General features: G+C 47.6%; 1 protein-coding gene across 1 annotated transcript in view; it reads right to left on the reverse strand.

Moving 5' to 3' along the window:
• The window catches only part of PTGFRN (prostaglandin F2 receptor inhibitor), an 83,398-nt gene that overhangs the window by 14,601 nt on the left and 41,132 nt on the right, over positions 1–27,665 (reverse strand). Inside the window, exons 3-6 of the mRNA XM_072769631.1 lie at positions 25,166–25,579; positions 20,003–20,383; positions 6,766–7,191; positions 1,811–2,230 (exon numbers count right to left, since the gene is read on the reverse strand). Coding sequence (XP_072625732.1) covers positions 1,811–2,230; positions 6,766–7,191; positions 20,003–20,383; positions 25,166–25,579 — 1,641 coding nt within the window. The remainder of the gene's footprint in view (positions 1–1,810; positions 2,231–6,765; positions 7,192–20,002; positions 20,384–25,165; positions 25,580–27,665) is intronic.

Consider the following 27,665-nt stretch of genomic DNA (forward strand, 5'->3'; position numbering starts at 1 on the left):
GAAATTAAAGACCCAAATAAAAAGAAAGATGCTCCATGTTGATGGACTGGAAGGCAATAATGTTAAATGGCAATACTCTCCAAACTGATCTACAGATTCAACACAATTCCTACCAAAGTCCCAGATGTCATTTTTGCAGAAATCAATGGGTAATCCTAAAATTCATACAGAAATGCAAGAAACCCAGAATAGCTAAAACAATCTTGAAAAAGAACAAAGGGTCATAGTTCTTGATTTGAAAACTTACTACAAAGCTACACTGATCAATGTGGTACTGGTATAGGAAAAGACAAATGGGGCAACACCATAGGACTGGGAGTCTAGAAAAATCCTTAAATTCATGTTTGAATGATTCTTGACAAGTGTGCCAAGACAAGTCAAGGGGAAAGGAAGAGGCTATTCAACAAGTGGTGTAAGAATGGCTGGGTGTTCACATGCAAAAGAATAAAACTGAATCCCACCCTCTGCTACACACAAAAATCAGGGCTTCTGGGTGGCTCAGTCAGTTAAACATCTGCCTTCAGCTCAGATCACGATCTCAGAGCCCTGAGATTGAGCCCTGTGTTGGGCTCCCTGCTCAGTGGGGAGCCTGCTTCTCCCTATTCCCCAGCTGGTGTGTGCATGCACACATGCTCTCTCTCAAACAAATAAAATCTTTTAAAAATTTTTATTTAGAACAGATCATAGCACTAAGTATAAGAGCCGAAATTGAAAAACTCCTTAGAAGGAAACAGAGGCATGTTCTTATAGCATAAAAACATTTTACTTAACCAAAAACAAAGTCAATTCAGGATAGACACAAAAATGCCCTTTTTTTAGTTAACCTTGCCGTACACGACTACCACCAATAACTATTAATGAACTGGTTGACAGATATATTCATCCATACCACCACAGCTCTGGCAACTCAACTAGTTGATGGGAAATCTTTTTCTAGTCCCAAAGCAAGGTGAGGCATAGGCTGGGATACTCATTTCCTGCGTGGAAATACTGGTCTATGAGCCAAGCCAAACACAGTACCCAGCACCTTCAGTCCTAGGGACCCCTAAGAGCGAAAGCCAGGGGCCTGATGCAACTGGGGTCTTGGCTCTGAACCGTACACATTTGGCAAGTCATGTAACCCTTCTGGAGACTCCGTGCCCTCTTTAATTATACTCCACCGTGTTCTCTAAGGGAGCTAAAATAGCTGGGTTTTGGTTTATCCATTAAAAATAAGAAATAAGCATTGTAGGTACACCCAAAAATTTGTACACAAAAATTCATAGGATCATTCCTAATAGTCCAAGAACTGGAAACACGCAAATGGCCACTAGGTGATAAATGGATAAAACAAAATGCAGTGAAGTATCATTCAGTCACAGAAAGGTACTGACACATGCTACAACATGGATGATCCTCGAAATAAGACCAAAAAAAGAGAGAAAACAGTATGCTACAGGGAAAGAAAACAGACATGAAGAGCATATGTTATATTCCATTAATGTAACATAGATGTCCAGAACAGACGAGTTTACAGAGATAGGAAAATAGATTCGTGGTTGCTAGAGGGCTGGGAATGGAAGGGTGTCAGCTAAGGGATACAGGATTTCTTTGGGGTACAATGAAAATACCCTACAGTTGACTGTGGTGACGGTTGCACAACTCTGAATATACTGAAAGCCATCGAAGGATACCCTTTAAATGAGTAAGGTATATGGCATGTGAATCACATCTCAAAGAGGAAAAGTGCTTAAGAAAAAACAGCCATTGGATCAAAATCCTAGGGTCGCTTTCTGGTTCAGTCTGTGGTTCAATAGGGTCCCTCGCTCACCTGCAGTTTGGAAGTCAATCTCAATAGGATTGGAGAGGCTGGTGGCTGCTTCTCGCCACAGGCTGCCCCTGACAGGAGACCAGGCTGTCACCATGCAGCGGTATAGCCCTGCATCCGAGACCTGAGTCTGGTACATTCGGTAGCGAAATTCATCTTCCTGCACTTTCTCCAACACGACGCCGTCCACCCGGGATGCGTCTGTCCAATTCTCCAGCTTCACCACAGAATCCTGGTCCAGGGAAATGATGTACTTGGTTTCGTTGGGGCTGGTGAGGTCCCCCACAGGCTTCTCAGCAGTGATGAGAACAGAGTAGCGAGGCGACTTAATATTCTTGGAAGACACTTTGCAAGTCATCTCAAATGTATTCCCTGCAGCAAAGAAAGGCTTTGGCTGCCTTGCCTTCACCACGAGCACAGAATCTAGAATGAAGTACCAGAAAGAGGTGATTGCCAACAGGACAAGTGAAAACAGATATGTGTCTGAAATGACAAGGAAATTGGACTTTATGTGCAAATTGCTGTGCGATAGCACTTGAGGAAATCAGAAGGAAAATCATGAGTGTCTGTAAGCAGGCTGCAAACCACCAGGCTGGATAAAGCAGAACAGTCTGATGTGATTTAATGGGAGACTACTGGTGCCCTCAAGGATGTGAGGCAGAGCTCACTCTTCGTTGTGAAGAGGAAGAGACATAGCGGAACACAACACCCAGGTCAAGGCCGTAGGCCACGCCAGGTGCCTCCTCTCCCCTGAGGTTCTGCTGTGTGCAGGGAAAGTCTCCTGGGAAGAGCAGAGCAAGGGAGATATGGGCTCTTTCTGTTTGAATCATATGATGGTCACAGTACAGAACAGATTATTACTCGGGCAACTGGAACACATGCTCCTCAATCTAGTGATTTCCACAGAGATACTGTTTTACCATTTTGAGCAAGTGTCCATGGCTACACTCACTTTAGGTTTAAGCACATTACTCCCTGCTTCTCTGTGAAAAGAGAAATCCCGAAGCATACATACTTTAGAAGTCATCTCTATTATAACTGCTCAATGTCAGGCACTTGGAAGGTACTTAAATATTTGTTGAATGGAAGAATAAATGAAACACATTCTTTTTATCCTTTAATAAGACTATTAATTCTATAATCTGTCTGATTATACAATGAAAGTTTTATGTTGGGGTTTGTGGGAAGAGCTGTTCCACCTATTAAGCAGAACACGCGTGTTATAGCATCTTTGGTATCACTGATTCCTAAGGCTCTAGTGAGCCACCCGCACACTCTCCTGTGGGGTTGGTAACCCATTCACTCCTTCAGCGAGTACTCAAGGAGAGCCTCCCATACTGCAGTCACTGGGAATATGCTGCAGTAGACAAAGGATACAGAAATCCCTCCCCTTATGTGCTAGTGAAGGACGATGAACAAAATAAATAAGTAAAATACATGGTATGATACTGAAAGGTGTTTGACAGAGGATAAACCAGGGAAAGAGGAGAAAAAGTGTGTGTTGGGGGGTGGTGCTGGGGAGTGGCAGACAAGACAACACAATGTGAGACAGAGTGGCCAGGGATGGCATCCCTGATGAGGCACCAAGGAGCTGAGAAGGTGAGGGAATGAGCCTTGTACCCACGTGGGGAACAGCATTCCAGGCAGAGGGAAGAGGCAGCAGATGGCCAAAAGGCAGAGGCAGGTCTGGTGTGTTGGAGGAACCACGGGAAAGGCAGAGGGGATGAAGTGGAGTGACCACTGGGAAGGGTTATAGGTGAGGTCAGAAGGTAATGGGGGCCAGTTACCATAGGGCATTCAAGGGTACCAACAGGACTCTGGGCTTTGCCTTCAGTGAGACAGTAAACCTTTGAAGGTTAGGGCAGAGGAGTTTCACGATCTGACTGACATTTTAATAAGACTGCTCCAGCTGCCGAGTGCAAGGGCAGAAGCAAGGAGTGCGGTCAGGCGAGCAGTGATATAATCTAGGCAGGAGACAGTTGGTGGCTGGCTAACGGGGGAGCATGGCAGTGGCAAGACTCTATCTTGAAGAATGAGGAATTAAGGATGAAGGTTTTGGACTGAACCCACAATGAAGGTGCTGGAGAAGGCAAAAAGAGGACCAGAAGCACCATTCAGGACAGAAGTTTGAGATGCTCATTAGACAAGTGAAGGTGTCAACAAAGCAAAAGAGTGTTCAATCGGGCATTCTGGAAAGAGATCTGGGGTAGAAATGTAAATGTGGGAGTTACTGGTGTGTTAAGTGTATTTCAACCCATGAAGTTAGAAGACATCACCAAGGGGGTGGGGAGAAGACATCACTAAGGGAGGGGAAGTCAACTAAAGAAGTCTGAGGACTATATCCTGAGACAGTCTCATGTCTGAGGGTCAGGGAAATGAAGAAGATCCAGCAAAGGAGACAGAGAAAGGAGTCGCTGTGAGGTGGGAGGAAGGCCCAGAGAGGGTGGCATCCTACAGCCAAGGGAAATCCAAGGTATTTCTGGGAGTGGGGGAGTGACCACCTGCATTACATCCTGCTATATCCTGTAAGACAACGAACAACTGGATTTTGCAGGACGTCAATCACTACCAATCTTAACACAAGGTCTAGGGGACAAGTCTGATAGGAAGCAGGTGCCAGAGAGAACAGGAAGAGAGAGCGCGGAGACACGGAGTACAGACATTTCAAACACTTTGGCTATAAAAGGAAAGGAAGAGTAAAGGGAGAGGGTAGAGGGGCTTGGCAAAGGGAAAGACAGAGGGAGAAGCCAGATAAAAATTACTTTATAAAATATAAAAACGGGAACAGGAGGTCTAGCCATGTTTATAGGTCAACAGAAAAGGTGCAGAAAAGAAAGGAATATTGACGACATAGGAAAGAGAGGGGCTGGCCTTTGCTAGGACACAGGCTGCGGGCTGAGCATGTGGAAGTTCTCTTCTGATTATTTCTGTTGCTTTAGGGAAGGAGAGAGTGGGACCAAGAGCTGAGAGTAAGGCTGGGAGAGGAGGTATGCAGAGAGAAGGTGGTATGTATGCCATTATCGTTTTGGAGAGGAGAGAAGTAAACAGATTATGGAAATGTAGAATGATTGCCAGGCAGTGTTGAGAGCCCCATTGACATAAATGATCACCGATTTAAAGTGAAGCCAGTCAACACATTTAAATGTTTTCATCCAGCTACAAATGGAGGTAGGCAAGTAGCAGAGCGTTGGCTCTGAACTGGCTTGTGGTTTGGCCGGAGCGCAGAGCCCAACAAGAGCAGGACAAGGAGACTCAGGGTGCAAGGGAGCGTTATAGCTGGCTAGGACTGTGAGTGGGGTGACTGCCCATCTTACCCTCCCTTCTGCCCCTGGACATATCCAAGGATGGGAGAGGGTGCTGTTAGAAATGACACAGGGCAACAGGTGCAGACTGGACCACCCTGGACAACTGGTCCTACCAAGAGAGAGAAACGGAGGTGTTAGCAAGGCGGCAGGGCTCATGGTCTGCCAGCCTTGGGGGGTTGAATGAGTGATGCTGGAGGAGTGGAGGAAGTGATCTAGAAAGACAGAAGGTATGTTTGGAGAAGAGGATGCCTGGATGTGAGAGCACGGAGGGTTTTCAGTTGTCACAACCAAGATGATCTAGTGCAGGGTGTGAGCACAGGAGGAAATGACAGAACCAGACGGAGGACACAAGAACTCCAGAGGAGGGCTGAGGACTGAGAAAGAAAGGCTTATCTTCACCAGGGTTCCCAACCCTGGCTGTGCAGGAGAACCAGCTTAAAAATTCCATTGCCCAGGGGCGCCTGTGTGGCTCAGTCGGTTTCCACTCAGGTCTTGGTTGGAGTCTGCTGGAGATTCTCTCCCTCTCCCCATTCGTGTGTGTGCATGCGTGCTCTCTCTTAAATAAATAAAATCTTAAAAAGAAAAAATTCCAATGCCCAGATTGCATATATACCCTCACACCAACCACGACTGGACCTCTGCTGGGGCTCAAGCATCACTGTTTGCTTTAAAGCTCCTCAGGTGATCATGCTGCCTGGTCCAAGTGCGGGGCCAGCACTGTATGTGGAGAGAAGCTACAAGTCAGTAGGAGTACTTGAGGGCGTGGCTATGAAACCAAAAGTTAACTGCTTCCCCGAGGGCACGAGAGGACCCAGGAGTGCAATGAGAGGAGGGGGCATGAGCTGACCGACAGGCCCCGCTGTGTGAGGAGCGTGGAAAGCAAACACCTCCACTCAGGAGACCCCAGGGCAAACAGTGGGCTCAGTGGGGAGTGAGGTTGGTCACATTCAATGTGGGAAAGAGAAAGGAACATTCCAAGCAGAGCGTCAGGCAACAGGAAATTGTGCTGAGTCTGAGGGGGCCCTGTTTGGCGTTGGGGGAGAGCGGGGGGTAATCAGCCAACTGAGGTGTTTCGAGGGACATGTGGTACTGCACATCTGGGTACAAGGGGGACCTCAGAGGCCTGGGCTTCCTGTAGCGATGGACCTGATGAGTCTGATACTCCAGGGCAGATAGTGCTCTGAGCATTGAGAGGAGACGTAGCAAAGAAATTGTTTCCCTCAGGTTCTTGTCACCCCTCCCCAAAACAACCTCTCTGAAGGGATGACCGGCACCTCAGGGGCAGGTGCAACAGTCTGTGGCTGCCCCCGTTTGTGGCACCACATCCAGCAGGAACTCAAAGACATGAACACACCCCAACGGCCTAAGACCACCCAGCAGAGCAATAGTGTTAAGGGCTGCCCCCCCACACACTGCGGGCACCTAGGAGACGACTGTCTACCACCCACTAAGCCCCAGCTCTCTCACTGTGATGGACCCCCACCCCCAGCATCAGTATCTTAAAGAGGTTCATGCTGTTGGTAAGAGCAGCAGGCATTTGAGCTTGCAGTGTCTCGGATTCCTCGCAGGGAGACCCAGCATCTAAAAATGTGCAGTGGGACGATGTGGGCCAAAACAGAACACCAAAATGTCAATGAAGAACAAAGCACCTACCTTCAGATGCCCAAAATATGTTGACAGGTTTGGAGAAGACATCCTTGCTCTTCACCCAGCTGTCATTGCGCTGTTTGGTCCACGCAGACACAACACAGTAATAATTGCCTCTGTCTTCCTCCGTAGTCCTTTGGATCCGGAAACTGAACGTGTCCATGTGCTCCTTAGAAAAAATAAAGTCTCCGTCCTGGGCTCGCTGCTTGCTCCTGTCTCCATACTTCAGAGTCCAGTCCCCGTTCATGACCGCAAGCAGCTCACTGGCCACCGCATCATCACTGCGCCGGTTCACCCTGTAGTACCAGGATACTGTGAAACGGACACTGGCCTCAGAGCTCTTCATGTCCACTATCCGGCACTCCAGCTCCGTGAGGTCATCTGAAAACTCGGGGACCTTTGAAGCATTCAGGTACACCTGGTAGTCTGGTTCTGAATGAGAGACAGGGGCCAGGATTTAGAAAAAAAAAAAAAAATCAGATAGCAACATACTAAGAATTAGCAAGAAGAACGAGACAAGCACTACTCTTGTCCTGACAATCAGAGCCTGCCAACTACATGGATGGAAATGAAAGTCTTTGCCCTGGATTGGAAGGATCCAGAAAGAGTCTGTTACTGCAAAACTTGTTATAACAATGCTGCCACCACTATGGTCCCCAGGAAAGCTTTCAAGGCCAGAAGCCAAAGGCCTGCAGTCCCAGTCTTGACCTTTCCATGGTGGAGTGGGGGCACGGGGGTTGTCATCATGTCATCAGTTTCCCCGGGGAGTTTAGTCTTTAAGAAGGATCTGAGAAGCTCGGCGCCCACACTCTGCCAAGGTTTTGCATGGAATGCCAAGAGGTGCCTATGGACCTCGATAGTGCCTGCGGGAGCAGCACAGGAAAACCCCACACCAGAGAATATTCTAGCACTTGAGGCCAATCCCCACAGTGGCCTGGGTTCCTGCCATCCTTGGCCGCACTCTAAATGCAAGGCCCTCGGGTCATCGCTCCCCCTAACAATTCTCATTCTCGCTTTCCTGATCCTCTGACCTTTTCTGCTCAATCTGTGTCCAATGGTCAATAAACACCTGTCCTCACGCTCCCCAGATGACATTCATTTGGGAGCCACACGTTAACTGTCCCAGCCAATTCAGCCCGCTCCCTTAGGACCGCTCCACTCCCCTGCCAGATACAAACTGTGACAGGTGAGGGAGGATAGCCAGCCCCCTTCTGGCATCCCCTACCACCCGTCGCAGCCCTCCCAGTCTCCATTTGTGTGGACACCCCTCCTCCCTCTGATGTTCACTGCACCCACTTCATCTGCTTTTGCAGCTCTGCATTTCTGTCCTCACTGACCCCAAGGCCATCATCCTCCACACCTGCCAAGAACTGGTATTGGAACCTCTTCCTCGCCTTCGTCCCTCTGTCCCCAACTCTCCTCAGGTCATTCCCAATGCTTATTCCCAATTACCTGAGGATCTCCAGCCCCCACACCGTGTCACACCACTGTGGTCACCTGCTGGCAGTGGCCTTCTCCTGTTGACCGCCCTGCCAACTTCCACTCATTCTTCAATGTAACCTCCTCTGTGGTCCCCTCCTGGGTCCCCAGAATGTGGTACCCTTTCTCCATACTTCCAGAAGCCGTGGAGGGACACCTGTTCAGTAGCAGCCCCTCCTGTTATCACGCCCTGTTGAAGATCTCCTCCCCAAGCTCCAAAGACCCAGCCTTGTATGCAGGAGGCACTCAGTTACTGTATGCCGCCTGGCTTGTAGAAAAGGCCACATTTTTCTCCTGTGGTGACTGGTCTGCGAGGAGGAAACCAATTCCCCCTAAACAGAACTTTCCATCTGCCACCACTGTCTTTATTCCCATTACCTCAATCAAACAGTTTAGTTTTATTTAATGTTGCTCTTATTTACGACTCATTCAGATTATAAACTGCTGAGGTTGAGGGACCTGTTCTTTTGTGATTTATGCTTCTAATAAAACGGGTAGCATTGTGACTTCTCCAAGAATGATTCAGTGGCCAGGAAATGGAAAGAACTCAAAATCCTCATTCCTTCAAATGTCAGCTTCACAAGCATTTAACTGCAAGTGAGTGTGGACCCCATGGCATACAGGGTTAAACCGACGGGACCCGGCCGGCAAACAGGAACACGCCGTGTCTGTACAGAGACACCACAGCCGCCAGAATGTCACCCTGTCTCTTGCTCCACATAGGCGAGTGTGCTAGGGTTGTAGAGCTTGGGGGTGTCCTGCCTCCTGGGCAGAGGGCTAGCACTCCACACTGCCTCTGCCGTAACCCCGACTGTGGAGGAAATACCATCAAAATGCCCTTACACCGTCTGGTGAGTAAGACAAGGTGTTCCCAAATGACCTTGCATCCCAGGCTTCAGACCCTTTCCGCCTGGTGGACTTTGCCAGAGCAGCCCAGGTGCAGACAGGACAACCAGGTTCCTCTCACGTGGCAAGGACAGCCACGGACTGGCTGTGCACCTGGCATGATCGCATCCCTCTGTTGGGCTGCCCTGGAAGGCTGCACCATTGAGAGTGCTCAGGACACGGCAGCAGTGGCCACTGCCCCTCACAGAGCCCACCTCCCTGGGGGTGCATAACACGAAGACCCTTCACCTATTTCCCTGTTCCCCCAAACAACAAACCAAGGCAGTGAAGAGCAATGGTGAAGAGCCAGGGATCTGGAGGCAGACTGTTGGGATCCTGGCTCTGCCACCTACTCGTTGTACACTTGCGTACATTTCTTAACCTGTCTGGTGCCTCCCTTGTAAAAACAGAGACAGCAATAGTAACTAGCTCACAATGTGGCTGTGAGGATTAAGAGTTAACATATACAGGGGCACCTGGCTGGCTCAGTCAGCAGAGTATGTGCCTCTTAATCTCAGGTTGTTAAGTTCAAGCCCCAGGTTGGGTGTAGAAATTATTTAAAAATAAGATATATTTTATATACTTATATATATATAAATATGTATTTAAAATATATATGAAATGCTTAAACTGGTGCCTAACATGTGCGTATGTATATGTACACATACGTATTAATACACATATACACACACACACATATGTAGGTATTTGTGAACTACTCTTCACCATTTAGAGATTTAAAGAGGTCAGTAACATGCCCGTACAGCTCAAAAGTGGCAGACAGGAATCCGGTGCCCTATCTCTGCTACCTTTGAAGTACATCCTCACCTCTCAGATGAACCAAGCTCTCTGACTTCTTTATTTTTTTTAAGATTTGTATTTATTTGAGTGAAAGAGAGCAAGCGAGCGAGTGTATGCATGCACAAGCGGGGGGGAGGGGCAGAGGGAGAAGCAGGCTCTTTGCTGAGCCGGAAGCCTGACACGGGGCTTGACTGCAAGACCCTGGGATCATGACCTGAGCCCAAGGCAGACGCTTAACCAATTGGGCCAGCCAGGTGCCCCCAAGCTCCCTGTCCTCTAAACTCTGTATTTTCTCACTACCACTGACTGGCTAATGACCTGTAGCAACATGGAATGCCACAACTGGCAACAACACTGCCACGGTACCACCACCAGGAATCTGACCCAGGAAGACAACTCCCCACGGGTCATCACCTCAGCCTGGATGACTAGCACAATCCAAATGGCCAAAGGCAATCTATTGGATTTCTCTTCTGTCTCCTTATCAGTTACCAGCTCCTAAAAGTAAATCCTTCAGTCCTTCATGGTTTACCTCCTTCCTCTGAGCATATTCCTTCAAAGTGGTACTTTGAAAATAAAGGCTGTCAAAGTTAGAATGAAAGACGGCAGAGAACTGGTGACATATGTGGTCAGAACCCTGGGATACATGGAAAAGGTGGGCACTAGCTCCCACACCAACCACCTGAGCAGCTCTCTCCCTCTCCTTCTACACTCTGGCCTGGCCAAACCCAGGGTCAAGGCCCTGGGAACCTTGGATCAGAATCCAGCTGCTCCCCTGGGTTCTTCCTTAAGCTAGGACCCTAACATGGGCACAGAGTGGGCTTCTAGGCATCTTGGTTTCATGCTTCCATGGCATCACCATATAGCACATCTGTACCCTAATCACCTCACTTCCCACCTCCCTCTGCCAGTGCACTTGCATGCACACACACACATGCAAGCATACATGCACAATCCCACATTCAGACACACATACACCACACTCATACATGTACACATGCAAGACAACACAAGCACACATTCATACACACGCACACCTATGAACACATGCACGCATACATACATACTCTTATATCCACACACACATAAGCACACATTCATACACATACACACATATGCATGCATGCAAATATATACATCCATGCACACAGATAAGCACACATTCATACACATGCACACCTATGCAGCATGCATGCACATACACACTCTTATATCTATGCATATGCACAAGCACACATTCATACACATGCACACCTATGCACACATGCATACATACAGACTCTTATATCCACACACACATTAGCACACATTCATACACATGCACATATACACACACATGCAATACACACATACTTTATCCATACACACACAAGCACACATTCATACACCTGTACACACTTACATCCATGCACACATATAAGCACACATTCATATATATGCATACCTATGCACACATGTACACACATACACACTCATATCCACACACGCAAGCACACATTCATACACACGCATATATATACATGCATGCACATACACACTCATACATGCACGTGCATAAACACACATTCATACACGTGCATACCTATACACACATGCATGCACACACCCTTATGTCCACGCACACACAAGCACACATTCATACACATACACACATATGTATGCATGCACACACATACATATATGCATACACATATATCCATGCACACATACACACACATAGAAGCACATATCCATCCATACACATACATATATACACACATGTGCATGCAGCTGACTCCCACTCTAAACAGACATGGCTATTCTTCCTCCTAACTTCTCAATTATTATTCCTGCTGCCACACCGACCATTCACTCTCCTGAGTCACCTCCACCAGAATTGTGTGCCATCTCTGACTGTCCACTCTGAGGGTCCCTAACTCTCACACGGCTCCCATTCTGGGACTTGCACACAGTACATGCTCTATAAATATTTGTGAACAAAAGTGAAACCTCATGTACACCACCCTCATCTGGGCTCCCTTTGCCTCTGGCCAAGACAACAAGGATAACCTCCAAACCACCTCCAAGCAGAAGATATGGCTTTACCATGTCAGAATGTCAGGAGTACAGGTGGGTTCTGTGTTTTAGTGTACAAAAATTTCCCTTTATTGCTATTTTACAATTATAAATATCGTTGGCAGAGACTGTGCCTATTCTTTGAAATCCATCGTGCACACACGTCTTCTATCTAGCCTTTCCTACTAACGGAGAATGCCTACTTTGAACTCACCTGTCACACCTCGACTTCGTGTTCAACAAGCCTTCACAGAGACCCTACCTCCCACCAGGCTTATGGCTCTCCAAGGATTTTATCTCAATGCTGCCTTGATCTTTGATTATTATTGTATGTATGCCTTATGGACCTTCTCTAGGACTCTGCCCAGGGTCAGGGACTACCTACGTAATTCATCTGCATGTACTATGCCTGCAGTGCCTTGTACATAAAAGATATTAATACACTTGCTCAACTGGAATAAATTTAATACTTTGCATAAAAGTGCTCATTTCTGGGGATCCCTGGGCAGCTCAGCAGTTTGGCGCCTGCCTTTGGCCCCAGGCGTGGTCCTGGAGTCCCGGATCGAGTCCCTCATTGGGCTCCCTGCATGGAGCCTGCTTCTTCCTCTGCCTGTGTCTCTGCCTCTGTGTGTGTGTGTCTCTCTCTCATGAATAAATAAATAAAATCTTTAATAAAAAAAAATGCTCATTTCTGGCCTAAGCATTTCACTACTGATTAGCACTATATCCTGCTTGATCTCATCAAGAAATCAGCTAAGAATGCAATGGTGGTTATGTTGCAAAAATGCTTATCAGTTAAGGATGCATGCTAAAGCACTTAATGTCAAAATGACATGTGTCTAGGATAGGCTTTAAATTCTTCCAGAAAAAAAAGTGTGTGTGTGTTTGCATGCATGCACGTGCACAACTGCAGGAGAGAGGAGAGATGAAATAAGATTAGCCAAATACTGGTAATTATGGAAGCTGGTACCTCTTTCTAATTCTGTGTTAAGTTTTTTTAAATTTGTATTTTGAAAAGTTAAAAAAAAAATTAACAACAGCCCACCCGCATTGTAAGCCCTTTCACCAAATACTGAGGCCAGTCTAACCATGACAGCAATACTTCTATTCTTAGAAGTAAGGACCTGCCCCCTAATCTAGCTCCAGGATGCTATCTGCTCCTATGCACACCATCTCCTAAAGCTATGGCCACCAACACTGCAACCCCTTCCCCACCCCCTGCCCAAAGCAAGACTTGTTTTTGTTTTTGTTTTTTTTTAATACAGGTCATTAAACTCCCGTGTTACCACTTTCAAAAATGGTGAAAAGCTGTCAGAATCCTTGGCTAATTTATTAAAGGAAATTCTCTGAACCTACTGTGTGCATGGACCAGCACTGAAGGTTTTCACATAGATTGCCTCATTTTTCTTTTCTTTTTTTCTTTTTTTTCAGGTGGTATTTATTTATTCATGAGAGACACAGAGAGAGAGGCAGAGATATTGGCAAAGGAAGACACAGAATTCAGGACGTGATCCCAGGACCCCAAGATGATCTGAGCCAAAGGCAGACATTCAACCACTGAGCCACCCAGGTGTCCTGACTGCCTCTCTCACAATAATTCCGTAAAGATGGTATTATCATCATCCCTGTTTTACAATGACAGTCACAGCAGCTGGCACGGATTGAGGGCTTCTTATATGCCAGGGGCCGAGCTGTACTCTTTCCTTGCATTTTCGATTAAGCCTAACAACCTTATGACAGGTACAATTTTCATGTATGTTTTCCAAATGGAATAAAGAAAAAACAAAGCCAAACAAAACCCAAAGCCCAGACAAGTTGGGTTGGGAGCCTAAGGTCTTGCGCGACATGTGTGAGCAGAATTATGGCCGGGCTCCCACCAGGACCAAACTGCACAGCCTCCTCACACACCTGGTTATTAATGCTTTCTTGAAGCCCACTACGTCCCAAAAGGCAAGAGTGGTAATCATAGCTGAGGCACTAATCCTCAACTGTGTACAACAGGGCCCTGTTCTAATACCCATGTTGAAGCTTCGTTAGCTTGGGAGGGCTAATCAGAGGAGCAAGCTGCCTGCATGAGTTACAGGGAACAGGAGAAGGCGGGCCCTTGTCTTTGTTGATGCAGAGTTCTAGTTTCTTGAACTGGGCAGGTACTCCACCGAGGTAGAGCAAGTTGACGGTCAGAGTTGCTACTCTTGTCATTTGCATAACAATTAAATGTTCCCTAATTTTTTTAAAATGATTTTATTTATTTATTCATGAGAGACACACAGAGACAGAGGCAGAGACAAGGCAGAGGGAGAAGCAGGCTCCATGCGGGGGGCCCAACATGGGACTCGATCCTGGGACTCCAGGATCAGGCCCTGGGTCAAGGGCAGGTGCTCAACCACTGAGCACCCAAGCATCCCTGTTCCCTAACGTTTAAACAGACAAGGCTACAAAAAGTCTGTTGTGTTGGGGAGACACTTGACCCTTCCTTAGTAGAACCTTTATTATGAGGTTGTTTCCAGCATTAGCCTATTTTGGAAAAAAAGGTAGTATCCTTTGGATGACCCTTATGCAGTTTTTCTATCTTCATCCTTACTTGCTGCTCCCAGAGGCAGAAGAGTGAATTACCAGATTTGGGAGCAGGGGCAGGAAGGGGCCTAGGTGTGGTCATCTCAACCCATTCTTGGGAGCAGCAGCTTCCAGGACACACATCCCTAGCCCCTCCATGCCCTGAGACAGACTTGTATGCCTTAGTTAGGTAAGAACTTGGTGCAGGGGCACCTGGGTGGCTCAGTAGTTGAGCGTCTGCCTTCGGCTTAGGGCATGATCCCAGGGTCCTATAAGCACTATAAGTGCTATAAGCACTTCGTGCACATTATTCCACGAAACCAAGAAAAGCAAAGCAACACACCCAACACAACACGGCTAGAAGATGGTGGAGCAGGACTCCGGGATTGGCGCACATGCTATTCTGTCTTCAGAGGTAACCGTGGACAGAGAGCTGATAATAGCGGCCCCTAATGTTCTGCAGATCTGAATCTTATCTCCTGTGGATGGCACAGAACTCTGAAGTCTCTACCAAGTACTTAGCAGATTAGCAGCTCCTTTTAAAGAAAAATAATTACCTTCCTTGCTGGCACACTGCTGGAAGAGGGGACAGTCCTCTAGTGGGGAAGAATGCAAATCAGGTTTTTAAGACTAAAAAGCCCAACTCAGCTCTGCCTCCTCCTGCTCTTGTAGCTGAAACCCACAAAACCTCCTCCAATTAACACCGCAGAAGTCTGGTACTTTGGGCAGAGACCTCAACCATAAACTGATTAGTATCCAATCCGTGCCAAAGGCTCATTTGAGACATCTGATTGCAGAGAGAGATGGCCTACTATGCAGATTAACTAGCCATTCCTCCACAGATCCTCCAGTTCTAGCCATAAACTAAATTGGATCGACACAAAGCAACGTTTGTCCTCTACGGTAACTCAGCTTCTTACAGAAACTCCTTCACACACTTAAGATTTACGCTCTCAGCTTTTATAGAGAGTGGAGACGAGAAACATCCATTTAAACAATCACTCAGCCTTTCATAAAAGAACAGTTGAAAGCACTGTCCATTATGTTATCCAATGCCCTTACATAAAAAGGCGCATGATAAATTCAGTGTCAACAAAAAGTTTGGCTCTCCGTTTCCCTTCATCAGAGGTGAACTGTGCAATCACAGTTCTCTTTGCCCCAACTCTTCAAAACTTCAGAGGCAAATTCAGTGCTTGAGTGCAGCTAACTAATGCATCCCAACCACCTTGCGATATCTATCCTGATTTGTTTTTACCCTTTTTCATCTTGATTCTATATCTTACTTTATTTTTTTAAAGATTTTATTTATTTAGCTGACAGAGAGAGCAAGAGAGCACAAGCAAGGGGCACAGCAGAGGAAGAAGGAGAAGCAGGCTCCCCGATGAGGAGAGAGCCTGACGCAGGGCTCGATCCCAGGACCCTGAGATCATGACCTGAGCTGAAGGCTGACACTTAACGGACTGAGCCACCCAGATTCCCCATATCCCTTACTTTAAATTGGGCTTAATTTTGCAGGCCAACTTTGTGTGTGGGTTTTTTTTTCCCTCCTTCAAAAGTAGGACATAAATCCTAGTAAAAGAGGCTTTTTCTTGCCCTCTACAAAATCACCACAGCCACCCAGCTGCTGCAAGTACTCCTGGACTCGCTGGACCCATGCACAGCACTGCCCTGATCTCCATGGAACATATGAGAAGACCCAAATCAGCTTCAACTCCCTCATCTGCTCTGTGCACTAACCCCAAGCAAATAAAGACAAGAATGGCCCAGCTTTTAGGACTCAATGCTCTAGGGTTTCAGGAATAAAGCGGATTCCCAGAGCCAAAATGTTTCCACATAAGATGACAATATTTGGGACATACTTGTCTTGGAACATAATTCTCTGTAAGTCATTCTATTTTTTTTTTTAAACTTTTTTTATTTTTTATTTATGATAGGCACACAGTGAGAGAGAGAGAGAGAGGCAGAGACACAGGCAGAGGGAGAAGCAGGCTCCATGCACCGGGAGCCCGACGTGGGATTCGATCCCGGGTCTCCAGGATCACGCCCTGGGCCAAAGGCAGGCGCTAAACCGCTGCGCCACCCAGGGATCCCTCTGTAAGTCATTCTAAACATTTCTTTTGAAATAAAAGAAACAAGCCTTCACCATTCGGTAGATTCTATTTTCCAAAGATGTCTACAGTAATGTTTCCCATCTTCCATGCCCTTTTGCTGTGTGACCTTGTTACTCTAAGAGATGGGGTCTCTGGGGTGCCTGGGAGGCTCAGTGGTTGAGCATCTGCCTTTGGCTCAGGTTGTGATCCTGGGGTCGTGGGATCCAGGATCACACCCTGCAGGGAGCTTGCTTCTCCCTCTGTCTATGTTTCTGCCTCTCTCTCTCTGTCTCTCATGAATAAATAAATAAAATCTTTTTTTTTTTTTTTAAGAGACATGAGGTCTCTTTCTCTCTGTCCCTTTGAAGCTGAAGAGACTCTGTGATGGCCATGACCCATAGAAAGCAGCCAAAGTGACACTGTGCCAAGGCCAGGGCCAGCTTTCAACTGGCTGGGAACATGTACTTCCTGCCTCTTGGAAGCCAGTCACCATGTAAGAAGTGTGACTGTCCCAAGAAGAACATGTTATGAGAAACCCAAGCCACATGCAAAGGGCCTGGGTGAGATGCCACGTGGAGATAGGGAGGGCCAGGAGAACAGTGTCATGCACACAAGAAAGCCATATGGAAGGGGATCCCCATCTCTAGTCGTCCCAGCTGTCCCTGTGTGCATGAGTGATGAACCCTGATGTGTCCTTCCTTAAATCCTGATCCTCAGAATCATAAGCAAAATAAAGATCAGTGATTTTCAGATGGGAATAGTGGCCAGTATCTCACTCACAAGGTTATATGGAAGTCAGATATTTAATGCACATAAAGCCCTTGGACCAGTGCCCAATTTCTAGTAACCGTTTGATAAACAGTAATGATTATTTTTATCTAGCAACAAAACTCAAAGTTCTGTGTTAACACCCACATAAGGAACCAACTTCCTCAAGAACTCTTTTGTGACAATATCCCATAATCACATAACCTAGGATGGCCTACATAAACAGAGTCCTTGACGGGTCACCTGTCTTCCTGTCTTTTTTGGACACTCCTCCATCACCTCCAACAGGCCCCAAGATGCACGCGGTCAGGTATCCACATGCGTGCACCTACAGGTTGTGTATCCAGAGACAACAATCCTATGGCATCAGGCCAGGCCCATCCATCTCTGGAGGTCCTAGGGAAAGGTCTGCAGCTGTACTCCTGCCCAACTCGCCTCCTGAATGAGTGTCCAAGCAGCTGTAATGGTGTGAGTCATAGGCAGGGTTAGGAGGAGATTCAAGAGGAAGAAAGAAGAATGCAAGCGGTTTTTCTACCATTTACGCTCCCAGAAGGTTTACCCATGTGCACATATCTCTGCATATTCTCTAAGTTAATTGTCACTGCTTTCTTTGCAATTCTTGTTTTCCTGTGCACATACTTGAGCACAGCCAAGTGCTCAATTCAGCCAATGTTTACTGAGTGTGCCCTTCATGTGCAAAACGACGTGCAAGGTGCGGGTCCTGCATATCTCCCATGGGTCAGCATAAAGCAGGCTGGTGACTTTCAGGACAGTGGTTTTACTGGCACTCTGCAGGAAAACAAACAACTGGATCCCCAGGATAATAATGGAGCCTTTTCCCACAATTTAATCTCTTCATTTCTTCTCACCCTCTGGAGAACATCACCACCAACAAACCCCTTCCAGTTAAAAGAGCCCATTCCCTCCCGGAGCAACCCTCCTGCTTTCTGACACTCCCACTCCCCACCCCCACCCACGTCTCCCCCAGGCACATCTCCCCCAGGCAATGCTGGGATCAGAACCACAGCACTTCAAAGAGGCCCTCACACTGGAGTGCAGACCAGGCTTTCAAAAAAAAAAAAAAAAAAACCAGCACCAGAGCTGATTCTAAGTTGGAGGGGGAGGGGGTACTGGGAGTCAGCGCAGGGATTTGACAGCAGCACACAATGCACGGAGGATCAGAGCCGTGAGACAAATTCAGCTCCAGAGATGAAAAATCTTCTTTTCGGTGCTGACAACATCTGTTTTATTTTGAAGGTTGCTAAGGAGAGTTCTAGCTGGGCCAACATTGTTCCAGTTCAGTACTTCCTAGCGAGAGTCTCGCACAGGGTTCAGACGGCAGGAATAAAAAGCTCGCCAGATAAAGCCTGTGCCTTTTACTGTGCAGATATCAAAGAATCACTTTGCTACCAGGGATGATTAACACCCTGCCTGGTCTCACTCTGAATTGGCCAAGCTTCTGCTCACTCTCTTCTTCCACTTCACCCTGCCCCCTCGGTCCCCACTTGCCAACTCCCCCACTTTGCCAAATAAAGGCCCAAATAAAGGCGTAATAGGGAGAAACAGACAGTGAATGTGCCACTAACCCAGGAGATTTTGATGCAGAGACCAGGAAGAGCACAGCGTGAGATGCGGGTCATGGTGGGAGGATGCTCAGTATCAGACAACAGGGGAAATGATTTCTTGGCCTTTAAAGATCTGGTTCGCCCACTAACGTCAGAGGGATGCCAAATAGCCACAGGACAGCAGAGAGATCGAGCTCAAGACAGCAGGGTAGGCTCATCTCCACCTTTGGACGAGGTAGGAAGGGAAACACCCCATCCTCCAATCAACCCTGTCCTGCTTAAGGCTTAACCAGTAATTAATCACAAGATAGTGATAAAAATGAAGAACGTTGGGCCTGCAGGGCAAGCATTTAGTGAAACGAGGGGCAGGGAAGATGACAGTGGTAAAAAATAAAGGTATGACAATTTCACATATATGGCAAGCAGTTATAAAGTGAGGACCTGGTGGCCCACAGTTGAGAGCCACTCTGCTCCTCCACTGGGGACTTGTAGCGGGTGCAAGAGCCTGGGGAAACAGGAAGGCCATGCTATTTAACTGGTATCTACAAATAAAATCATTGTGGGATTCCAGGGCATGGGGGGGGGGGTGCAAAAAAAACCCAAGCACATTCCGTTAGCTCAAGGAATTCTTTCTGCTCTGGACTTTAGGAAACCACCACCTCCTGCCAGAGAGCACCTCAGAGTCTAGGAAAAGGAAAGGAAGAATGGCAGTGTTCTGGCTCCAACAAAGATCCATTTCAAAGAGCCATTCAGCAGGGCCGACCCTGCAAATCTTGACAACAAAAGGAAACTATATCCTCTCAAATGAGGGTATTGAGACAACTAAGGCCACATTATCTAAACATTTCCCTTGCCTGCCAGATTCTGTTTCAGCCTTCTTTGCTCTCCTCCCCACCCCCAGCTTGGGATCTGTCCAGGCTCAAGTACGCTCACCCTGATGTAAAGAACGCCAAGATAACGCAAAAGGCACAGTGCACTGACTCATCCTCATCTCCCAGGGAAGGGAGCAAGCCAGAGAGGCTAAGAGCCATCTTCCCAACCACTCACCTAGCCTGGTCACGTCCACACTGGCAGGGGCAGACCTGGCTTCGGCCACCTTGTGCCAGCTCCTGTTGTGTCCGGGTGCCCAGAGTGCCACGTGGCAGAAATAGTAGCCAGAGTTTTCTTTGCTAACATCTCGAACCAGTAAATGGTAGGAGCGTGCATCCACATGACTCAAAGCAACGTGGGGAGAGCTCTGCACCAGGGAATCCCGGTCCAGCCGTGCCAACATGAGGGAGCCAGGCAAAGTGCCATCCGGTGTCCTGCTAAAGTACCATGTCACCTCAGGTCGGACGTCATCTGCTCGGTCTGTTGTGATGTTGCAGGTCAGATCCAGCTCCTTTCCCTCAGCCACAGACATACTCCTGGCCACGGCCGCTCGTAGAACTTAAAAAATGAAAAAAAAAAAAAAAATCTAGATAATCTGTGTTATGTGTGCCCCTCCTCCCCTTTAGATCATCTCCTTTTATGTTCTTATTTATGGCATTAAAGTTAGAAGGTTTTGTACCAAAACTGTAAGCGCTTGAGAAGTATTTACTGAATAAATAAAGGAAACCATAACGTATTTCTTTTCATTCCATGAAAACACTAAGAATGGGAAACACTTACATACACTTACAATATGCCAGGCACTGTTCTGAGTGCCTTGGAAATGTTAACCTTCAAAACGGCCCTAGGAGGTAACTACTATTTTTATCTTCATTTTACTGATAAGGAAACTGAAGGGCAGAGAAGTTAAGTAACTTGCCCAAGGTCACACAGGTAAAACACAGCTGAGTTGGGATTTAAAAGTAGGCTGTCTGCCTCCAGGGACCCTGCTCTTAACCGTTAACACTTGTTTGAAAAGAAGATGGACTTCACAAAACTAAAATTGTACTTTCTCCATGTGCATGATAAGACTTGGGTGATTTTACAGAGAAAGGACAGTTCAGTTCTGACTTGGGGACCAGGGATTTGGCATTGGAGGCTGGAGTGCAGGAGGTGAGGGTACAACCATCTTCTGGGTAAAAGAGTTGAAAATCCTAAACAGAAGGACCAGGAAAATGAAACCAGACAAAAATGCCTTATGAGTCAAGCCTTCAAAATGCAATGCAATGGAATAGACGTAGAGCATCATTTATTCTATTAGGCATATCTGCCTTAAAGTCAAACATAAAGCATATTCTAAAACCAAAACACAATGACTCTTGGATTATCCACGCTGCTGCCTTCTCACACGAGTGTGGATAATTAAAAGTAGACTATATTTAGATGAAGCACTGAAGTATCTAGTGTCACAGTCTCAAGGCAGATCTGGTTTCAGCATTCCCCTGTCAAAGCTTTTTACATGGAAACATTTTACGTTACTGAAGTTGTTTTTTTTTTTTTTTTTTTTTAAGAAGCCGAACATCTGTAATCAGAGTAGAAAAACATTCGACTTGTGCTAATGCTCTGGGAACAACCCCTTCGATGAGAAATAGCTAACACTTCCCAGGGGATTCAAGTGGAGGCACAGCCCTGGTCTTCATCAGTGGCTCTCCTGAGTAAGCTCAGCAACAAAGGCTGGTGGCAGGTTCAGAAAAGGCCGAACCCCACAGGCCTTGTTGCCCTTCAGAGCGGACTGCTTTCCTATGCCTATTTCCAAAGCCTGACAACATTTCCCACAAGCCCTTCAGGCCAAGTTCAAGACCCACTTTGACAAATACAGAAAATGAGATGGGTAGAGTATTTATAAAAGGAAATTTAAAAGTCTGATTTCTCACCTTCACCCACCCTCCAAATTCTTCCTCCTCCTTCACCTCCTTAAAGGGGCTAAAGGTAATTTGAGGGCATCTTTTGAGAGGAGTCCGTATGGAAACCACTGCTCCGAGCCTGCACTGTGGTTCCAATAGTCCCACGTACAATGCTTACGGTTAGGGCTGCTGGAATACTGCTGGAGTCCCTCTGTGCCAGCCGGAGGCAAAAGGTGGCTCAGGAGGGAAGGAGGTGAGTGAAGAAGGGCTAGACATGCAGCTGTGGATTGTGCATATGGAGAAACCAGATTCTTAGGTTTAGGAATATCGGCAGAAATGTCTCTTCAGTGGAAGAATTCACTTTGCAATCTTCTCTCTGCAAGTTGCTAAATAGCTTGCCACGTAACTGACCATTGTTCCCCGTATGTTCTGGATTGGGAGGGGTTCATGGTTGGGAGACAGGATGGAGAAGGCAGAAGAAAAAAAAAAGATTTCTAAGGACTCATAATGCAAGGGGGCACCCCAGACAAAGCCTGTGGTGGTGAAGATTTCTCCTATTGGATATAACTGCGTCCATAAATTAGACACCAAGATCTGGGCGTGAACCAGACCACTCCTGACATTGGGGCGGGGGGGGGGGGGTGGTTAATCCCACATACGTAACACAGCCCCACTGTTTAGGTAGCTTTGGGCTGTTTATCATAACAGTGCTATAAGATTTTTAAGAAGCTAGCTATGGATATTGCAGGTGTTGACAAAGAGAGAAAAGCCAGCACTCTAGTGTGGTGGTTCCTAACCTGGGTCCAAGATGACAATTTAGCAAGTCTGTGACCCAGGCGGAAAAACATCTTATCGTTGTTTTGACTAATCTCTACCTGAAATATAGCATCTGCTCTCACTACGAAACTAAGTGAAAAACCACTAATGGTATTATCTGTCCCTGGAACTCTGGCCCAACAGAAATCATAAATTGTTTCAAGTTACATTGCAATTGTTGCAAATAATATCTTAAAGAATCATTTGCATTCATTGCTACTTGGGAAATTACAGTGGTTGTTAAACCTGCCACTATATATTACTTAAGGCATTAACAAAGCCCAATATTATTACTATATAAAAAAATTTGTCTTAAAATATTTTGATACCTATTCCAATACAATCATTTTCCTTTGTCATCTTATAGACAATTTACTGAACTAAAACACGTTAATTCTGAAGAGGTCTGTGGGCTTCAAAAGACTGTCAACAAGCCCATGGGACTGGACACGCCAGGGTGGCTCAGTGGTTGAGCGTCTGCCTTTGGCCCAGGTCGTGATCCCGGGGTCCTGGGATACCGTTCCACCTCAGGCTCCCTGCATGGAGCCTGCTTCTCCCTCTGCCTCTGTCTCTGCCTCTTTCTCTCTTTCTCTTTCTCTCATGAATAAATAAATAAAATCTTAAAAAAAAAAAAAAAAAAAGGCAGCAGCAGCAGCCCATGGCATAAAATGGTTACAAAACCCAGGCTCAAATGACAGCCAGATGCTATTAGGTGCCTAAGAGGTTCAGAGTTGTCAAGTCTTACACTCAATATTATGGGTTTTATGGCCTATTTGAAATAAAATATACCTTTACAATTGAAATAGCACATAAAAAGATAACTTGTTGCAAATCTGTTGTTTTTTTTTTTTTAAAGATTGATTGATTGATTGATTCATTAGAGACACACACAGAGAGAGGTGGAGACATAGGCAGAGAGAGAAGCAGGCTCCATACAGGGAGCCTAACTAAGGTGGGACTCAATCCCAGGACCTTGGGATCATGACCTGGGCCGAAGGCAGGCACTCAACCACTGAGCCACCCAGGCGTCCCACTTGTTGCAAATATGAAACTCTTAACCCTTCTGACCCCGGAGAACAGTTGTGTGATGCAAGGTAAATATCCCAGTTTCTTAGGACAGATTGATCACTTCCTTAAGGGAAGGTGACCTGAGTCCACTAAGAAAGTGATTTCTTTTTTTTTTTTTTTTAAGATTTTATTTATTTATTCATGAGACACACACACACACACACACACACGGGGGCGGGGGGGAGGCACAGACACAGGCAGAGGGAGAGCAGGCTCCACGCAGGGAGCCTGACATGGGACTTGATCCTGGGTCTCCAGGATCACACCCTGGGCTGAAAGCGGCGCTAAACCACTGAGCCACCCGGGCTGCCCAGAAAGTGATTTCTGTAACCAGTAGAACCAAGACTGACCATGACGGGTAGTCCCTTTCCTCGGCAAGAGCACCTCCCACCTCACTGCTGGCTGCAGTCACCCAGGAACCCCAGTCCTGCTTTTGACAAAATCTAATTCCTGTGCAGTGGTATACCCGCAGAGTGAAGTGCTCAGGACCATGTAGCCCACAGAGGAAAAATACTCCTCACGAGTACTATCTCCTGCTTCCCTTCTCATCTGAGCTACAGAGCGGCCACATGTTCACATTTATATGCAAGAAATGAGTCTGCCCATGGTCTTCCCAGTTGACAAAGCAGGAGGACACAGCGACAGATCTGGAGATGTCAGACTCCGGGAAAACCAGGGACAACCATCCATCCACAGCAATGACCTCATCCTGACATGGTCTCTTTATGCTGTCTCTGCCAAAGCTGGAGGAGGCTCTAAGAGGCCTGGGGACATTCCTCAAGCACTTCTGACCCCGGGGCGCAGACAGAGCTGATCACCCAGTATAGGTTCTTTATTAATGCTTATTGGACACTAGGTCAATAATAACTTTTCTTTTTACGGATTTTCTAAAATGTATCTTGTATTTTCTTACTTTCTAGCAGGACTAAGAAAGTGTGTGTGTGTTTCTTCAAAAACAAAGCTTGGTTCACAGGTGAGAGGACACAGGACTTCTTGCAGGGAGACAGACCCCAGGGCTATATGCACGCTCCTGGGATAAGTGTCATACACAAAACAAGAAGAGGCCCAGCTTGAGAGAAGTCTCACCTAGCTGGGATGGCACATCTGAGGAGACTTGAAAGGCACATCTAGAGGACTGAAGGAAGACCAGACATGTGGGGTGAGCCAGTTGCACATCCAGAAATTCAGGAAACACTCCATTAAGACAAAACAAGACAAAGGGAGCAGAGTGGGGGAAGCTCTGCCCCAAAGCCCCCTCTGAACACCAGGTCAGACCTCATTGTGGCACTTAAAGGGCCTTCATCTGTCAGCCAACCGTCTTACAGGCGAGCGTCCCAGGAGTACGAATCCAGACAGAGGCAGCTGTAAAGCAAAGCTTAGGGCCTCGGCACCAAAAATGCACCCTCGCCAAACTCACCACCATCCGACCTGGCCCCCCCGGCCCCTGGACTCGAGGCCTCACCCGACCTGCACAAACCTGGCCAGCAAGGCCCACGGGCCCGCCTGGGTCGTTCCCCCGCCACCCGCCAGAAACCAGGGGAGCGCGCTCGGCCCGACGGTTGCAGAGGCTCACCCGTGGGCTGGATCAGCACGGTGGCCACTTCCACGGCCTTCTCTTGAATCTCCTGCCAGCCGCCCTGCTCTCCGATCCACTCGCTGACCACGCACCGGTAGGAGCCCTGGTCCGAGGCCAGCGCGCGCGCCACCGACAGGCGGTAGCCGTCGCCGCCCACGGTGTCCAGGCGCACGTCGCCCGCGCGGTAGCGCTGCTCGTAGCCGGGCCCCGGGCGGAAGCGGCCGTCGTGGCTCAGGCCCAGCACGCTCCTCCGGGCCGCGCCGCGCCGCAGCTCCCACAGCAGCGCCAGGTGCGTGTGCAGCGGGGACGCCGTGGACGCCGCGCAGCGCAGCTCGAACGGCTCGCCCAGGCGCAGGCTCAGGTCCGGGGCGGGCGGCGGGCCGGCACCCACGCGCAGGGCATCGGCCAGCACTGCGGGGAGGAAGCACAGCCATCAGCCGCCTCGCCCCCCTGCCCCTGCCCCTGCCCCTGCCCCTCCCGCCTCCGTGGGCTCCTGCCCCCTCCAGGGCCCTCTGCGCCCTGGCCCTGTTCTGATGCCCACGGAACAAGGGGGGGGGGGGGGACACGCTCTCCCACTGTAATTCGGGTGTAATCTCAGCTGACTTTCTGATCTGAACAAGGAAAAAACAAACGAAAAAGGGGGAAAAAAGAACAAGGAAGGGGAGAAAAGGAAAAAAAGGCACTAAAAGGACCCTTACTCCCACCAGCACTGGGCGGAGCACCCTCCCCCTTTTGGGAGCTATGCCTTGGGTATGTGTTTCTGCCACCCCTGAGCAAGCTACTTTACTCCCCTCTGCCTCAGTTTCCCCAGCTCTACAAAGGGATGACGACTGGACCGGTCTGGGGGGAGGGCAGTGGGGTGGGGGGAGGAGGATGACAGCTGGAGTGAGAAGCTGAGGTGCTTGGCACTCAGCAATAGTGGTAAAATAACTGGCTGGTACCGTCCAACACTCCTGTGGCAGGGCACCTGGCTACAGCAGGGAGCCTGAAGAATCGTCTACCAGCTAAAGCAACATGATCCCAAGAGGGCAAAAGCACAGCCAAGAGCTGCCTGTGGCCTGAGGCCTGGGAAATGCATTAAGAATAACTAGGGTAGGGCAGCCCCGGTGGCTCAGCGGTTTAGCACCGCCTTCAACCCAGGGTGTGATCTTGGAGACCAGGGATCGAGCTCCACGTCAGGCTCCCAGCATGGAGCCTGCTTCTCTCTCTCTCTGTATCTCAAATAAATAAATAAATAAATAAATAAATAAATAAATAAATAAATAAATAAATAAATAAAAGAATAACTAGGGTGAGCAGAAAGTATGTGCAGGATAGGAACCAGTCAAAGGAAGCAGAACCCTCAACTGGGTACCCTGTATTAGGGCCATTTGGGAAAAGCCTGGCTCTTTAGAGTCTAGAATAAGGGGGCCAGAAATCAAGAAAGTATTGGTGGGGGAAAAAAAACTAAAGTAGGGATCCCTGGGTGGCTCAGTGGTTTAGCACCTGCCTTTGGCCCAGGGCGCGATCCTGGAGACCGGGGATCAAGTCCCACATCAGGCTCCCTGCATGGAGCCTGCTTCTCCCTCTGCCTGTGTCTCTGCCTCTCTCCCTCTCTGTGTCTCTCATGAATAAATAAATAAAATCTTAAAAAAAAAAAAAAAAACTAAAGTATTGGTGAGTGCTACTGAGGAAAGGGAAGAGATAATCAAGATAACCAGAGAGGAGGCTCTACCAAGGCTCTACACTCTTAGGCTCCTCTATGAGCTGGATAAAAGAATCCTCAAACGCTACTATTCGTTAGGTCTTTGGTTTTTCTTGAAATTCCACTTAGAAACGAATTTGTGTCCTTGAGGAAAAGAACTGCTTCATTTTTAGAAAGGCCTAACCCAAAGACAATTGTCTACTGCAAAATGAATATAATGACCTAGTATATCCGTCAGTCTGCGAGTCCAGTTAACATGACTCCGTTCTCGTAGTCAGATATCTGTCAACACATGGCTGAATGGTTTCAAGACCCACAGAGCTGACGGCCAGACAGACCGTGGGCCACGCGTGGCAGCCACCAGAGGCCCTACCTGGGCAGCCAGCCAGTCTCATTCATGGCCATCTAACTGCTTTCCTCACCCAAGAAAAGCTGCTTCTTTGCTCCTTCCTTCCTAAGACTGGAGAAGAAACAGGAAGACACTGGGGGACAGGGTCCCAGCGAATTCTCCTGCTGCCCCCTACTCCTCAGGATGAGAATTACAGGGGAGACAGGTGTGCATCTGACCTAACAGAGGTACAGTATGTGTGTGATAACTAAAAACACACATTATTTACCTGCAATGCAAGAATGTCTCACGAGACTTTTTCTAACAAAACAGCTTTAGGATTTTCTATAAGGAAGAGGTGAGGAAAGAGGTAGATTCCATGTTTTAGTACCTCCATAATGGATATGGTTGTTTTACTCCCTCATGGGTCGAATGTGGGGAACAGCACCTGAGACATGGCAGGGTTCTGTACATCATTACAGAGG

The sequence above is a fragment of the Canis lupus genome, chromosome 12 (assembly GCF_048164855.1).
Source record: "Canis lupus baileyi chromosome 12, mCanLup2.hap1, whole genome shotgun sequence".
Lineage (NCBI taxonomy): Eukaryota > Metazoa > Chordata > Mammalia > Carnivora > Canidae > Canis > Canis lupus.